Source organism: Salvelinus namaycush, chromosome 4, assembly GCF_016432855.1.
Source record: "Salvelinus namaycush isolate Seneca chromosome 4, SaNama_1.0, whole genome shotgun sequence".
Classification (NCBI taxonomy): domain Eukaryota; kingdom Metazoa; phylum Chordata; class Actinopteri; order Salmoniformes; family Salmonidae; genus Salvelinus; species Salvelinus namaycush.
Window position 1 is genome coordinate 40907118 of NC_052310.1, and position 17672 is coordinate 40924789.

The 17672-nt window shown below is 41.0% G+C and overlaps 1 protein-coding gene across 1 annotated transcript; it reads right to left on the reverse strand.

The window, feature by feature from the left end:
- Nucleotides 1-9540: 9540 nt before the first annotated feature.
- LOC120045619 (transcription factor LBX1-like) lies at nucleotides 9541-10970 on the reverse strand. The gene is made up of 2 exons (XM_038990527.1): nucleotides 10679-10970; nucleotides 9541-10025 (listed from the first exon to the last, which is right to left on the reverse strand). The coding sequence occupies exons 1-2, from the start codon at nucleotides 10968-10970 to the stop codon at nucleotides 9541-9543; spliced, it is 777 nt and encodes a 258-aa protein (XP_038846455.1).
- Between the last annotated feature and the right edge of the window lie 6702 nt (nucleotides 10971-17672).

Here is a 17672-nt window from a genome sequence, read left to right on the forward strand (position 1 = left end):
CACAAATTCACTTTTAACAAGGCACATCTGATAATTGAAATGCATTCCAGGTGACTACCTCATGAAGCTGATTACGAGAATGCCAAGAGTGTGCAAAGCTGTCATCAAGGCAAAGGGTGGCTAATTTGAAGAATTTCAAATATAAAATATATTTAGATTTGTTTAATACTTCTTTAGTTACTACATTATTCCATATGTGTTATTTCACAGTTTTAATGTCTTCACTATTATTCTACAATGTAGAAAATAATTAAAATAAAGAAAAACCCTTGAATGAGTTGGTGTGTCCAAACTTTTGACTGGTAGTGTAGGTGACATTTCATTATTTATTATTATGTAGTATTTGTTTGTATTATGTAGTATTATGTAACCTGTAGTTTAGATGAAAAGTAAAGTACAATTTCTGTGTGCTTTCTGGGGGGGGGGAGTCTGACAAGCCATTACTGCAGACAGGTCCATAACTATGTGAGATAAGTAAGAGCTGCTGCTGAAATGGCTTGTGTCAACTGCCACTCTGTCTGTGTGTGTGTGTGTGTGTGTGTGTGTGTGTGTGTGTGTGTGTGTGTGTGTGTGTGTGTGTGTGTGTGTGTGTGTCTGCATGTGCATATGTATGCATGTCTGCTTGGTCATTGTCCTGTAGCGAAGCGATGGCCTGACAGGCAGTTTGTGTGTCTCACCTCTCAGTCTCTATGTACAGTGCCTTTGGAAAGTGTTCAGACCCCTTGACTTTTTCCACATTTTGTTACATTACAGCCTTATTCTAAAATGGATGAAATATTACTTTTTTTCTCAGTAATCTACACACAATACCCCATAATGACAAAGTGAAAACAGGTTTTTATTTTTAAAAAATTACAGAAATACCTTATTTACATAAGTATTCAGACCCTTTGCAATGAGACTCGAAATTGAGCTCAGATGCATCCTGTTTTCATTGATCATCCTTGAGATGTTTTTACAACTTGATTGGAGTCCACCTGTGGTAAAGTCAATTGATTGGACATGATTTGGAAAGGCACACACCTATCTATATAAGGTCCCACAGTTGACAGTGCATGTCAGAGCAAAAACCAAGCAATGAGGTCGAAGGAGTTGTCCATAGAGCTCAGAGACAGGATTGTGTCGAGGCACAGATCTGGGGAAGGGTACCAATAAATATCTGTGGCAGAACCTGAGACTGGGGTGAATGTTCACCTTTCAACAGGACAACGATCCTAAGCACACAGCCAAGACAACGCAAGAGTGGCTTCGGGACAAGTCTCTGAATGTCCTTGAGTGGCCCAGCCAGAGCCAGGACTTGAACCTGATCAAACATCTCTGGAGAGACCTGAAAATAGCTGTGCAGCAATGCACCCCATCCATCCTGACAGAGCTTGAGAGGATCTGCAGAGAGGAATGGGAGAAACTCCACAAATACAGGTGTGCCAAACTTGTAGCGTCATACCCAAGAAGACTTGAAGCTGTAATCACTGCCAAATACTTACTATGTTAATGTGATATTTCAGCTTTTTATTTTTAATGAATTAGCAAAAAAAATGAAAACCTGTTTTTGCTTTGTTATTATGGGGTGTTGTGTGCAGGTTGATGAGAGAAAAAAAACGATTTCATCAATTTTAGAATAAGGCTGTAATGTATAAAAATGTGGAAAAAGTCAAGGGGTCTGAATACTTTTCGAATGCACTGTATCCCTGAGTGTCTGTATGCCCCAAGTGAGTCTCTATGTCTCTGTTTCTGTGTCTGAGGGTGTGCATATGTGTGTGTATCTCCATGTTTCCTAGAGAGACTGCCATTGTGTGTGGATATTTAAAGTGTGTGTGTCTTTATTCATTTGTGTCTAGGAACATGCCTGGATCTCTCTGAGTCTCTCACTGTGTGTGTATTATCTCCAGAGCATCAATCGTCCACACAGTGGTTATCTCTGAGCTGTTTTCCAGACACTCCAATGCTCAGCAGGCCTGGACACACCCCAGCCCTCCCCTGCGGGGTACACAACACACCAGCCCTCCCCCGCAGGGTACACAACACACCAGCCCTCCCCAGCAGGGTACACAACACACCAGCCCTCCCCCGCAGGGTACACAACACACCAGCCCTCCCCCGCGGGGTACACAACACACCAGCCCTCCCCCGCAGGGTACACAACACCCCAGCCCTCCCCCGCGGGGTACACAACACACCAGCCCTCCCCCGCAGGGTACACAACACACCAGCCCTCCCCCGCAGGGTACACAACACACCAGCCCTCCCCCGCAGGGTACACAACACACCAGCCCTCCCCCGCGGGGTACACAACACACCAGCCCTCCCCCGCAGGGTACACAACACACCAGCCCTCCCCCGCAGGGTACACAACACACCAGCCCTCCCCCGCGGGGTACACAACACACCAGCCCTCCCCCGCGGGGTACACAACACACCAGCCCTCCCCCGCAGGGTACACAACACACCAGCCCACATACTCAAGGGTAAAATGTGTTTTTCCTATTTATCTTTCTCTTACTGTATCTTGCTTGTGGTAATGACTGTATCAAATGCATCAAACACATGGGTTCCATGTGTTTGATGCCATTCCATTACCTCCTTTCCAGCCTTTATTATGAGCCGTCCTCCCCTCAGCAGCCTCCACTGGATTTCACCCACTGTCATACTTTCTTTTCCAACTGCAGAGGACGCGATAATATCAAATATGAAATTCTGTTGACTTTGTTTCGTTCAAGATATAGGTATGTGCGTTTGGTGTGAGAGGAAGGAAACCATTCCCCTGAATGCAGAACCATTTGGGCTCCCGAGTGGCGCAGCGGTTTAAGGCACCGCATCTCAGACCCTGGTTTGATTCCAGGCTGTATCACAACCGGCCGTGATTGGGAGTCCCATAGGGCGGCGCAGAGTTGGCCCAGCGTCGTCCGAATTTGTTCTTAACTGACTTGACTAGTGAAATAAAGGTTCTTTTTTTTAAATGCAGCATTCCTTTATGAAGGAGAGTGTAATGTACATTCTCCATCACAAGGTGGCAGTAAAGGCACATACATTGATAGCGGTATCTGAGCACACATATCAGGTGAACATTATCATCTCTGGTCACATGGGGGCACTAGTAACTCTAGATTAACCACAAAGGTCAAAAATGTTGGTGCGAAGGCAGAGGATGTCACTGAAGACCAATTAGCAAGAATTATGTCACCATAAACACTCAACTGATGACAGCTATGTCATGAGATAACTGTGGTGACAAGTCAGTAATGCTTAACAAAAGTACACTGATGACCCCTCTGAGGCTCTGACGTACGAACACACACACACACACACACACACACACACACACACACACACACACACACACACACACACACACACACACACACACACACACACACACACACACACACACACACACACACACACTACCCAAATGCACTTATAGACACAGAATTGGTGCACATTGGGTTATCAAGTAGGCCATAGCTTTCATATTTCCAAGTCAAACCAAAGAACTCAACATTGGAATGGAATGATGTGTGTTCATAAATAATGATTTATCCCGATTCAATAACTTACATTCTTGTTTATGAAGATGAACAGGGGGAGTGTATTTACAGTAATCGACATCACGGTTGGATCTATAATCAATGCCCATTTGGCCTCCTGATATAGCTAATGACCGTGTCTTGATGATCGGGGGTTATCTCTGCTGTTTCCACAGGAAGTCAATAACAAAGCATTGTCACAGCTCTGATAAAAACACAAGAGAGTGTTTTGAAGATATGATCTCTAAGCACCAAAAGGCATGTCGTTTAAAAGTCATCGTTGGATTGCCTGTCGGTGAACTGTGTGCCGACGCTAAACTGATCACGACAGATTTGTCTCATGTCTTCTGAATCCAAAATCCTAGAGTAAGCCGCAGACAGCAGCTGTGCTGGAGGAGCCATTGCAACGCATGTGGGGCAGACACATAGTCAGTCAATTTTGTCTTTGTCTATAAGCTTCTACTAAAATGAACAGACGAAGTAGATTTTGCCCTTTAGATAAGAGTGCTTTCACCTGAATATTTTCAATGTGGACAATGCAAGCACGCTGGGAGTAGGGATACTGTTGATTTGTCTATAGTTGAGGCTGTTTGATAACTGATATAGCCTTATGTGGCCTGGCGTTTTCCCTTTCAACTCAGTTCACTGCACTGGATATAGGTTATTTTGACAGCCTATATATGGATATAGGTTATTTCTGTAGCCTATATATCTATCTTTTGTTGGTGCCTTTGTCATCTTTATTTTTCCCCCCCATACTTGCACACTAGATATAGATAATAAACATAGAATATTATTTCGTTCTGCACATTCCAAGGTTCAAAATGGAAGTTTGACCAATAGCTAGTTATTTATATTCATTTCTACAGCTATAGAGGATACAGAAGTTAGTAGTAACAAATGGTCTCCATAATCACACACACAGAGACACACACTACACACACACACACGGTCGGTCTCTTTCCCTTTAAATCTTGAGATCTGCCTGCCCAGCATGAACACATCATAAAAGTCGACAGGCAATTTCTGTTTTCACCAAATAGCCACGCGAGCTCGTTCTGCATCTCAGATTTTAATACACTTGACAAGCGGCTTAGCAGCACGCAAGGGAGAGTGAGCCGAGCCCGAGGGAGAGAAAGAGATCCGGGAGAGAGATTTTTGCGAGTTATGCCTATCCAATACCTCTAAATCCATTTGCCGTTTGAATTATCAACTAGAATTTGATTAATATGCAAATTCAAGGGGAAAAGGCTCGTATAATTATCTCAGTGGATAGTAATTAATCTCTGGTTAAAGTAAATTAATACATCTATCAATTTTGTCAGCGACATGCTTTGTTCAATAGCCTGTAAAATTGAAGTTCGAAGTGTTAAGGGGCTGTACAGGAACTTAATAACTAAAACTTTAAAATGTACCCTATTTAGTGATTAATCAAGCTTCCACCCATCTTAATCTATATTATTTCTCACTTCAAATTATACTAGGGGGACGTGGTCGAGCCAAGAATCGTTCAAATTCTTCTTCTTCCTTTGTTTATGATGTTGACCACTTGATTCTACCCTGATGAAAAGCTATTTCAACCGAAAGGATTTTTGTCCAGGAATTATTGAAAGATAGAATGCTTGATTATTTCCATTATTCATTCCAATTCTTCAAACTATTGTATTAGGGCTAATGTTAGCGAAATATGTTCTTAATAACAAACCTGAATAAATAAAGGAAAAATATAAATAAAATGAAAAGACTATTGCTATCAGCGAAAGTGACATATGCCGGCATGATAGGGCCTACATGATTAAAAAAGAGGACAAGCAAAAAAAAAAAAAATGCTTTGTTAGCCCTAAATAACTGTGGATAACTTTCAAAGATAATTTCAAATCAAATGACCAAATATCAAAACAAGTGATTAGGACCCGAGAGAGAGAGAGATTGTAAGTCTAATGTTTACTGTAAATGTGTTATTGTATATTTCACTTTTGTTTATTATCTATTTCACTTGTTCATATGTTTCCCATGCCAATAAAGCCCTTAAATTGAAATTGAATTGAGAGAATGCCAATAAAGCCCTTAAATTGAAATTGAATTGAGAGAGAGAGAGAGAGAGAGAGAGAGAGAGAGAGAGAGAGAGAGAGAGAGAGAGAGAGAGAGAGGGGAGGGGGTAGTGGAGGGGGAGAAGGGTGCAGACCCTATTGTTTCAGCAGGGATTCATGCATCAAACTTCAATTTTCCAACCGAATGAACTAGTGATTTTCTTCTCCCTCCTGAGCTGAAATACACTTAAAACTTGTGGATTAATTACCATAGCGAGGTATTGGGGATTGTACTTGTCTTTGCCGTTGGAGAACACATAAAATAAGGAACTGAGACCAGCACGTGCCTCACTGGAATAGCACACTTTGTACTGGTCACTGTTTGACCCTGCATTAAAGACATCCACATCAGAAACCATGCGGAAGCAATATATCTAAAGTACACGTTTAAAAAAACACATGAAGCTTCACTGTTCTAGGATATGTTCTAGGATATGTTCTAGGATATGTTCTGCGACGTCACGTCAAGTAACGTTGAAAGAAAGTGCAAAAACAAATCCTCGACCTAAATTTTACCCACCACAACCAATCGAAATGTAAATGTGGCTCTGTGAAATGAATAGAGCAGCGTACAATATTGATAACCGTAAGAAAATCAACATTGTCCACACATGCATCCATAGGCTAATTAAGGCCTGTAATTGTTAAAGGGATACTTTGTGATTTTGGCAATGGTACCCTTTATCTGCTTCCCCAGAGTCAGATGAACTCATGGATACCATTTGTATGTCTCTGTGTCCAGTTTAAAATAAGTTAGGTAGTTTCGCAAGCCAATGCTAACTAGCGTTAGCGCAATGCCTGGACGTCTATGAGTATCTGCTAGCATGCTAGTAGATGCCCATAGCCATTGACTTCTAGTCATTGTGCTCTGCCGCTCGTTAGAAACTTCCTTCAAACTGCAGGCAAAGACATAAACATGGTATCCACGAGTTCATCTGACTCTGGAGAAGTAGACAAATGGCATTGCCAAAATCCCGAAGTATCCCTTTAATTCGATTTAGTTTTTTCATAATTTGATTTTGTATTGTAACGACCCTGGGTTTATAAGCGCGGAAATCGACTCTGCCGCTTGAGCATGCTTTTGCGGCACAGTTGATAGCGCGCCGGACTTCGGGCTAGAAGGTCGAGGGTTCGAGACCTGCTCCCTGCCTGTTTCATTACACTGGTGTCGGAAGTGATCGGACCTCGCATCCACGACAGTGCGTGTGCTTGGCCGGTGAGCGCGTTCCTGTAAGACGTAAAGTCGCAAGCTAGCGCGAGGACGCGCTCTTTGAAAGGAGGGAGTAGTGTAACGACCCTGGGTTTATAAGCGCGGAAATCGACTCTGCCGCTTGAGCATGCTTTTGCGGCACAGTCGATAGCGCGCCGGACCTCGGGCTAGGAGGTCGAGGGTTCGAGACCTGCTCCCTGCCTGTTTCATTACAGTATTATTTAATAAAAATAATCAGGTATTTATGTGACATAAACGTAGGGCTTTCGCAGTTTAATTCAGCCTCAGGGATGGGACAAAGTCAGCTTACCCTCTGTGAGCGAGTCATAGGCCTATACCCCAGCCTCGAGCCTATTCTGCCAGACATCTTGAGCAGCGAACATTTTTTGCAGGGAAGGCAGCCTGCTTTAATAACGTACAAACTTTCCAAACAATACTAATAGCACTAAATGGAACAAATTAGAGAGAGTATTTATAACACAGCCCTAATAATGACAACAAGAATAATTTAATAATAACAACAATAATTATAATGACATGATCAAAATAGTGTTGTTAACAGGCCTAATAATAAACTAGGTTACTAACAACAATATACACGGTAGAAATAAACTAATGATGATAATAATAAACAAATTGTAGGCTAATATTAACAAAGAAAATACTAATTTCAATACTAATACTTCCTCCTATAATATGATTTCTACTACTACCGCTACTACTAGGCCTCCTCCTACTACTACTACAATTACTACTACTACTAATAATAATAATAATGAATAAAAATAATGATGATAAGTATTATTATTATTATTATATGACGACAGCCTAATAATAATTATGTGGATTGAATGCAATTAGGTTTTCATTAAACTAGGCCTAACTGAAAACAATACGTTTCTAGTAGGCAGCCTAGATAATAGTTTGTAATAAAATTGGTTGAAGAATTATCCTCGATCCTCAACTTCAAGGGCGAGTTTTCTATTAGGCCTAGTGCGTTTTGTGTATATATATATATATATATTAAATCTAACTCCATAATAAATTATTAACATCTTGGGTTCACATTATTAGGCTCTCAGCTTCGTAAAAAAAGGTCATAGACAAAGAAAAAACGTAGGTAGCTAACAGAAGAACACAAAACGAAAACAAAGCTCTCTACCAATCGCACAAATGTCACCGTTTAAACATGGGACTTCCCTAGTTAGCATGAAAAACACCCAGGCCACAAGATGAACTGCTGGAACATCTATCGCCCAAAAAGCCAAACATATTATTTATAGCCCCTCACACAAACACAAAGCACAGACCAGACCCCTCTCCAGAATGAGACTTCAATTGTGATGCATAGACTTGTTAAAGACGCGCGAGTAAAAAAGGGTCGACAGTGATAGCTATGATGAGCCCAGATGCCCTCAGAGGAACTATGTATGCATTACAGCCTTTGTAGCAAAAAAAAAAGGAGGGTTTAATCAATCCATCAAACTGACTGGAATTGTGAGGAAACGTCAGAAACCATATGGCTTCCAAACGTTTGTGTCCTTTTATGTGGAATGGGACACGCTTGTCTCCGTATTGCGCGCGGCTGGAGTTCGCCCTTGCCCCATTGCCGCTGTCACACCGGGGAGCAGTACTCATTTGTCCGCCGGTTTCACGCTTCTACGCAGAGAGTGAGTGAAAAACTCACAAACAGCCTGGAGAAGCTGGCCCAGAACTCGACGTTTTTGTGCCTCCTTTATGGCCTCTCTGTGCTCCAGATTGTCGTTTCTCACATCAATCCTATTGAGGAAATGAAAACACACTTTGCCGGGTCAGAAAGCAGGTTTTCAGTGTGTTCAATGTATTTTCAATGTGAAAGAAAAATGATACTTTGCCTCGAGGTGCATGTTCATTTAATATTAGACCGAAATGTGAGCCAATATTTGGAAACAACTAAAATATGTAATTATAATATAGAATGCGGATTGCAATAAGAGCTGGAATTAAACTAACAATGGTCACAAAAGCATTTCTAGCTATTTAGGCCTGTTCTTCAATAAAATGAATAGGAATAGTGAGAAACGAAATGTTTTATTTTGGAATACATTACACTTCATATGCCTATATTAGGTTTTAAATTGTGTTCTGGCATTAAAAGGCACTTACAGGTATACAAACCATTATAAATATATTAAAATGTGACTGATATTACAAGCAACCAGATGGAATATGATTTATCTTTGATTATTATTTTAGAAAATGTATTCCCATCGTTATCAAACGTTTGACATATGTAGGCCTAACGTATAGTTATAACACACACACACACAGCCTAACATACCGTATGTTTTGTGTATTTCAATATGAATGTCCCTATAATATTCAAACCATTACAGTCGTTTAAAATAAAACATGCATTAAAATAATTCATAGGTTGAGTTACTAGCTAGTGTCATTAGCCCGTAATGGTAAGACTGTGTGTGTGCGTGCGTGCGTGCGTGTGTGTGGACAGATCATTTGTGGATAGGTTATTAAGTGTACATATTGCTTTTCTTTAAACTATTCCACGTTGGTTAAATGAATGGATGAATACAACAGCTGCCTGCATCTGTCGTTGCAGACGACACAGTCCATGCGATGCTGAGTGTTCTTCATAAAAGCCTCACGAGTACATGTGGTGCATTAATGGCACTTCAAACTTTCGTCGTGGTCAAAGGGAGATACAAAGGTAAAATCCTCAGTCATCCACGTCGATCTCCTCATCGTCGGAGCAGCCCTTGCTGCTAGCATGGTCTGTATATGGCGATGAAGGCGAGGACAATAATAGTTTGTTAGATGTGTCATGCTCATGGTTCGATAGCGAGGGTGACTCGGATCTGTTAGGGCCCAGCGCGCCGTTAGCTGCGCATTTCTCCAGCTCGGCTAGTTTGGCCATTTTCTCGAAAGACACTGTGCCCACGGCTTTGGCCGACTCCACGTCCGCCTTCATCTCCTCCAGGTCGCGTTTGAGCTTGGCGCGCCGGTTTTGGAACCAGGTGATGACCTGTGCATTGGTGAGGCCGAGCTGCTGTGCTATCTGGTCACGGTCAGCTGGACTCAGGTACTTCTGGTACAGGAAGCGCTTCTCCAACTCGTAGATCTGGTGGTTGGTGAAGGCCGTGCGAGACTTCCGGCGCTTTTTGGGGTTATTCCGCGAACCGAATAGTGTCGTTCCGTCTCGGCCTGTGAAATGATATTTAGAGAATAAGAATATTAACCTATAGGCATTTAGTGAATCACCAGGCATAATGTCGCTCCAAGAAACCTTACAGAAATAACCGCTAGACTAATAACAGGCCTGTGTATGTATGTCTCATCTAAAACCACCACCACCACCAACAATAACAACAACAATATCGCCAATAGGCTAGGCTACGTATAGGCTAATTAATAACAGACGATAATAAGGTGATACAATAGGTCTAATGACAATAATCTTAAACTAAATATTGCATTAGTTATGAATATTATGTGGATTAGTATTTTGCATACGCTTAATATTCGTGTTTACATGGTGGAACTATTCAGCTTTAATATATTTTTGTTCACATAAAAATAACCAATTCGATACACACATGTATTTTCAAATTCCTTCACAGTTGTAAGCGTTTTGGCATGGCTCGTTATGCAAAAACATGCATCGTGCTTCAATTAAATACTCAAATTCTGAAAGAAATGTGTGTGCACAGACCCACTGCAAGCACACACGCATAGAGACCTAACCTGATCTATTTCGTTAGGTGCATTTGTAGACCTTAAGCTGAATCACCCTAGGCTACACAGTCTGTACCTAATAACTGCATAGGATAAACAAAGATGCGACTGTTCAGACGTACCCTCTGCCGCTTGAAGAACACTGACTTCGAGGCCTTTGAAGGTTTTGCTGGCGAGCTCCTCCAGAGCGCAGAGTGGGGAGATTTGGGTGAAAAGGGCACGGCTGCACAGACTGTGACCTGAAGAGGACAGCTTCTCGCTGCAGGAGAGCATGTGCGCCGTACCGCAGCTGGAGTAACTTCTCTTCACGGAGGGCTTGTTCAGGATGTCCTCTATACTGAACGGCGTCAGGGGCTTGCTGGAGTTGGCCGGCGGCGGGAGCTGGTTCAGCGCACTGCGTCTCCGGTCCTCCATAACCGTGGGCTCTTTGGAGGTCATAGTAGCTTATCAGGTGACACTTCGGAGAGTTGTTTATGCTCTGGTTATACTTCAAAATAATTATGACTAAATTAAAAGTTGTGGGAAATCCGATCACAGGTGCTTCTGCAACCGCATGTTGGTCGCTTTGCCGCAGGGTAGGGAGACTTTGAGCCCAGTTAAAGTCCCACTTCTCCTTTCCACGGTTCCGGGGTGACGCACGAGCCACAACATGAAACCATCCAGTGGACAGTGATGCCCAAAAAAACACCCACAATTGGCCACGACTAACAATTTATCTCTTTCTCCCCCACTCGTTCTCCCGCTCACTTTCTCTCCCTCTGTCACTCTTTGGGTATATATGGTCCCGTGCAGGATTTAGCACGAGCTGAGCAGCGGTAATTAGAGGGCATGGCCGGGGGGAGGAGTCGAATTGGAATACTTAATGCTCCCAGACTTTCGTTTAAATCAGCAATTAAAATACATATTTTTTTTGTAGAATATTTATCGGTAGGATAGCTTATTTGGCTACCACATAATGGACGCATGAAAAAAATATTGGCCTACGTTCAATATGGTTCATATTGAATTAACTTTTGTAAAATGCAGGATAATTTGCTTGCAGTTATGATATGTAAGTTAACCTATCGAGAGAAAAAAAAGAAGTTTTTACTTGTTACCTAATTTTCGATATAGGAAGTCGACATGTGCAATGGCTATGGCTGTGCGTAAACGTGTGCAGTAGCCTGCCTTTGCGTTCGTGCGTGCTAGTGAGTGTAGATATGCCCTGTGTTGTATAAAGGCTATTGTGCAAGCAGTAGATCAGGCTGATAATACTTCCGGGCAGAGAGACATCATCATCCCCTTTAGCCGTGCAATATCCTCTGCGCTATAACTCAGGCGCAAAGGGCTAGCCTCCATAGCGCGCAGGGGGAAATATTTCACCTCCTCACTGCCTTGCTGTCATGATGTACAAATATGGATCTGTCTCATAGGTAAAGTATTTGCAGTAGGCTTATACTATTTGGAAAAATAGTGTCAGGTTCACCATAGAGTATGATTTCACATTTCTACTAGGCTTAATGAAATAATTGTAAGGCTAGCCTAACCTCCACTAAACACTTCTATGTTGACTACATGCCTATTAAGCAAGATTATTTAAGCTTGTATTTCTCTGTATTCCAGAGAGTTGTTAATAGTAACCTATCTGTTATACAGGGCTCTGCAGACCAGTGCAGGCCAATGAAGAGTGTGCCCGAGGCGTTTGTTAAAGGCCTGTAATTATAGGCTGCTAGGTTATTGTAGGCCGTCATTGTAAATAACTGACTTGCCTAGTTAAATAAAGGTAAAACATTTTTTTGGGGGGGGGGTCTATGTGAATAGGTTATAAGTTATAGGTCTACTGATACTACTACTAATACTACCACTGTCTATTCTAATACTACTACTATTATTAGCATTATTGATAATGCTAATAATAATAGTAATAATAATAATATAGGCCTAGATTATTTGTTATATTATTATATAATTTGTCCTATTTGTGAATTCTGAAATATGGCCTTGCTAATAATAGGAATTCAATAGTCCTATTTGGCTCATTTGGTAGGGCATGGTGCTTGCAACGCCAGGGTTGTGGTGAGTTCGATTCCTGGGGCAACCCATACATAGCCTGCACGCATGATAAGTCGCTTTGGATAAAAGCGCCAGCTTTATGGTATGCATTAATTAGCATAATAATAACGCATTAAAACAATCGGTATAGCGTTAAAATCATGGTTAACACGGCAACATGTTCAAAAAAGGCAATAAAAACTTCACATTATTGTTGAAGCATGTTTGGAAAGAAACGTTGAGCGCAGGGCCTATGTGGTGGATGGCATTGATGCATTGGCTGCATTCCAATATTACACTGCCTTCCATCGGAAATGCATGAATTAAAATATACATATTTGCCTACTGTAAGTATAGGCTAGACGTCATGTACCTCCACCTATCACAATTAACGCAGCGGGCCTTGTTTTTTTTTACTGTGATTAAATGCAGCAGCCAAGACAGTAGACTATAGCCTATTAACCATGCATGATAAAAACAAGCAGGGAAATTTGTATTCGTGCGATATACTATATATTTCACTTTGTATGAGTGAATTGTCCAATAGTACAATAGTATGGTCAGAAAGGATTAAATATTTTCAGCCACCAACAGTCAGTTGTTTCATGTCCAATCCTTGACGCCCTCGGGCAATTTACTGGACTCAAGCGCGTGACATTTCAGAGGCTGATTGCTTTCTCGCACAGATTTCTGTCCATCAAATATTTTTTCTGCACGTGACAATAGTGCTGAAGCTTGTAGGCCCTATCACACTTTAAGATTTAGAATGTAGGCCATGGTAAAGATTGATTGACAAGGGTGTCTGCAATCAAAGTTTACAATGAATAGTTGAGAATAATGACTTTATTACCCACTTTATTTGCTGGGTTTGGAAGTGTTTTGTGTCTGTTTTATTTTGTAGTTTACCCACGCGTGAGATTTGATTACACGGGCCATGTTGGATCTTTTCAGGGTTCCCCTCTCACCCGCGCGCGTGCCCTTTTCATACTCCATCATTGCGCCCACATCCGCGCGGATGAATGTGATGTCTTCATTAGATACCCTCTCGGAAATTTAGAAACACTCACATTTTCACGTAGGTCTTGATTTCGTAATCAGGAGAAAATTCTACTCAGGCCTTTAGTCTTTGATTGGCTTTTTTCTAAAACTCACTCAGAGAAGAGAATTTAGGGAGAAGAGAATTTAGGGATCTACAGGCCTACCATGGCCAAACATACGCCTGAATAATCCAATTAAATAAACACATGATTGACTATTAAGAAAATATTCGTTGTTCATACGAAATTATGAGCATTGTCATTTGATCAAATCAAATCAAATCCAGTTATATTTGTCACATGCGCCAAATACAACGTGTGTAGATTTGTATGTGAAATGCTTGCTTATGAGCCTTTCCCAACGATGCAAAGTAAAAAAATAAAAAAATAATACAACATTTAAATATTAACACAAGAGGAATAAAATACACAAGAATGGAGCTATATACAGGGAGTACCAGTACCAGTTCAAGGTGCAGGGGTACGAGGTATTTGAGGTAGATATTTAGTCTACATGAAGGCAGGGTAAAGTGACTGGCTATCAGGATAGATAATAATAAGAGTAAGAATAAAGAACAGAGTAGCAGAAGCATATGAGTGTGAAAGTGTGTATGTGTACTGTATGTGTATGTGTATGTGTATGTGTACTGTATGTGTATGTGTATGTGTGGGGGTTTTGTGTGAGAGTGTCGGCGTAGTGTGTGTGAGTGAGTGTGTGAGTATATAGAGTCAGTTAGTGCAAGATACGGTCAATGCAGATAATTATGGCTATTTAGCAGTCTTACGGGCTGGGGTAGAAGCGGATGCTCTGGTACGGTTTGCCGGACAGTAGCAGAGTGAACATCCCGTTTTTACATTCGGACATTAGGTGTATTTGAGTAGTGAAACTTGATTTTAAAAAACAACAACGTTATTTAACCTAATTTTAACATTCTGTCATAAAAAGCTAATGTTCAACGTAATAAAAACACGTTTTTTATTAAAAACATTACTCTGCATCATTGGGAAAGGTTACATTTATAAAAGGGCTATAGTAAGTGCCTATTAAAATAAAAATGTTTTTGGTATTTTTTTCATCAGTTCACTGTTGATACAGTTTGCATATCGGAGCAGTCAAGTTTTCAAGATATTGGACTTTCAAGAAGCAAATTGTCACTGACGATGTGGCAAGTGACACTTTTCTATAAATCACAGAGTACATGCAGGACCACAGCTACGTATGAGCTACAAATACATTAGAAAAAATTATTAGAATTTGAAAAAAATATATACAGTACAAGTCAAAAGTTTGAACACACCTACTCAAGGGTTTTTCTTTTCGTGTACTATTTTCTACATTGTAGAATAATAGTGAAGACATCAGAACTATGAAAAGCACGTATGGAATCATGTAGAAACCAAAAAAGTGTTAAACAAATCAAAATATATTTTATATTTGAGAGTAGCCACCCTTTGTCTTGATGACATCTTTGCACACTCTTGGCATTCTCTCAACCAGCTTCATTAGGTAGTCACCTGGAATGCATTTCAATTAACAGGTGTGCCTTGTTAAAAGTTAATTTGTGGAATTTATTTCCTCCTTAATGTGTTTGAGCCAATCAGTTGTGTTTTGACAAGATAGTGGTGGTATACAGAAGATAGCCCAATTTGGTAAAAGACCAAGTCCATATCACGGCAAGAACAGTGCAAATAAGCAAAGAGAAACGACAGTCCATCATTACTTTAAGACATGAAGGTCAGTCAATCTGGAAAATTTCAAGAACTTTGAAAGTTTCTTCAAGTGAAGTTGCAAAAACCATCAAGCGCTATGATGAAACAGGCTCTCATGAGGACCACCACAGGAAAGGAAGACCCAGAGTTACCTCTGCTGCAGAGGATAAGTTCATTAGAGTTAACTGCACCTCAGATTGTCGGCCAAATAAATGCTTTACGAAGTTCAAGTAACAGACACATCTCAACATCAACTGTTCAGAGGAGACTACGTGAATCAGGCCTTCATGGTCAAATTGCTGCAAAGAAACCACTACTAAAGTTCACCAATAAGAAGAAGAGACTTGCTTGGGCCAAGAAACACGAGCAATGGACATTAGACCGGTGGAAATCTGTCCTTTGGTCTGATGAGTCCAAATTTGAGATTTTAGCTTCCAACTGCCGTATCTTTGTGAGACGCAGAGTAAGTGAATGGATGATCTCTGCATGTGTGGTTCCCACCATCAAGCATGGAGGAGGTGTGATGGTGTGGGGGTGCTTTGCTGTTGAGACTGTCAGTGATTTATTTAGAATTCAAGGCACACTTAACCAGCATGGCTACCACAGCATTCGCAAGCGATACGCCATCCCATCCCTGATTTGTGCTAAGTGGCACTATCATTTGTTTTTCAACAGTACAATGACCCAAAAGACAACTCTTGGCTGTGTAAGGATATTTGACCAAGGAGAGTGATGATGTGCTGCATCAGATGACATGGCCTCCACAATCACCCGACCTCAACTCAATTCAAATCAATCCACATATGTTGAGCTAACAAGTGCTCAACATATGTGGGAAGTCTTTCAAGACTATTGGAAAAGCATTCCTCATGAAGCTGGTTGAGAAAATGCGAAGAGTGTGCAAAGCTGTCATCAAGGCAAATGGTGGCTACTTCAAAGAATCTAAAATATATTGCGATTGGTTTAACACTTTTTAGTTACTACATGATTCCATATGTGTTGTTTCATAGTTTTGATGTCTTCACTATTATTCTACAATGTAGAAAAAAGTACAAATAAGAAAAACCCTTGAATTAATAGGTGTGTCCAAACTTTTGACTGGCACTGTATATAGGCCTATATAATACTGTATAATATATTGTCTGTATGAAAACATGTAGGACATGTAGGACATTTTTAAGGACATTTCTATATATACACTACTGTTCAAAAGTTTGGAATCACTTAGAAATGTCCTTATTTTCCATGAAAAAATAGATGAAATTAGTTGCAAAATGAATAGGAAATATCATCAAGACGTTGACAAGGTTATAAATTATGATTTTTAATTGAAATAATAATTGTGTCCTTCAAACTTTGCTTTCGTCAAAGAATCCTCCATTTTCAGTAATTACAGCCTTGCAGACCTTTGGCATTATAGTTGACAATTTGTTGAGGTAATCTGAATAGATTTCACCCCATGCTTCCTGAAGCACCTCCCACAAATTGGAGTGGCTTGATGGGCACTTCTTACGTACCATACGGCCAAGCTGCTCCCACAACAGCTCAATAGGGTTGAGATCCGGTGACTGTGCTGGCCACGCCATTATAGACAGAATACCAATTGACTGCTTCTTCCCTAAATAGTTCTTGCATAGTTTGGAGCTGCGCTTTGGGTCATTGTCCTGTTGTAGGAGGAAATCGGCTCCAATTAAACTCTGTCCACAGGGTATGGCATGGCGTTGCAAAATGGAGTGATAGCCTTCCTTCTTCAAGATCCATTTTACCCTGTACAAATCTCCCACTTTACGACCACCAATGCACCCTCAGACCATCACATTGCCTCCACCATGCTTGACTGATGGCGTCAAGCACTCCTCCAGCATCTTTTCATTTTTTCTGCGTCTCACGAATGTTCTTCTTTGTGATCCGAACACATTTTAAACTTAGATTCGTCTGTCAATAACACTTTTTTCCAATCTTCCTCTGTCCAGTGTCTGTGTTCTTTTGCCCATCTTAATCTTTTATTTTTATTAGCCAGTCTGAGATATGGCTTTTTCTTTGCAACTCTGCCTAGAAGGCCAGCATCCTGGAGTCGCCTCTTCACTGTTGACGTTGAGAGTGGTGTTTTGAGGGTATTATTTAATGAAGCTGCCAGTTGAGAACTTGTGAGGCGTCTGTTTCTCAAACTAGACAATCTAATGTACTTTTCCTCTTGCTCAGTTGTGCACCGGGGTCTCCCACTCCTCTTTCTATTCTGGTTAGGGCCAGTTTGCACTGTTCTTTGAAGGGAGTAGAACACAGTGTTGTACAAGATCTTCATTTCAATATACTGACAAGTATCAGAAGAAAGTTCTTT

Excerpts from the sequence above, each read along its gene's own strand:
- LOC120045619 (XM_038990527.1), bottom strand. The coding sequence starts at position 10,970 with ATGGAGGACCGGAGACGCAGTGCGCTGAACCAGCTCCCGCCGCCGGCC. Across the intron at positions 10,026-10,678 it reads TGTTCTTCAAGCGGCAGAGG|GCCGAGACGGAACGACACTA; the intron begins GTACGTCTGAAC and ends ATCATTTCACAG.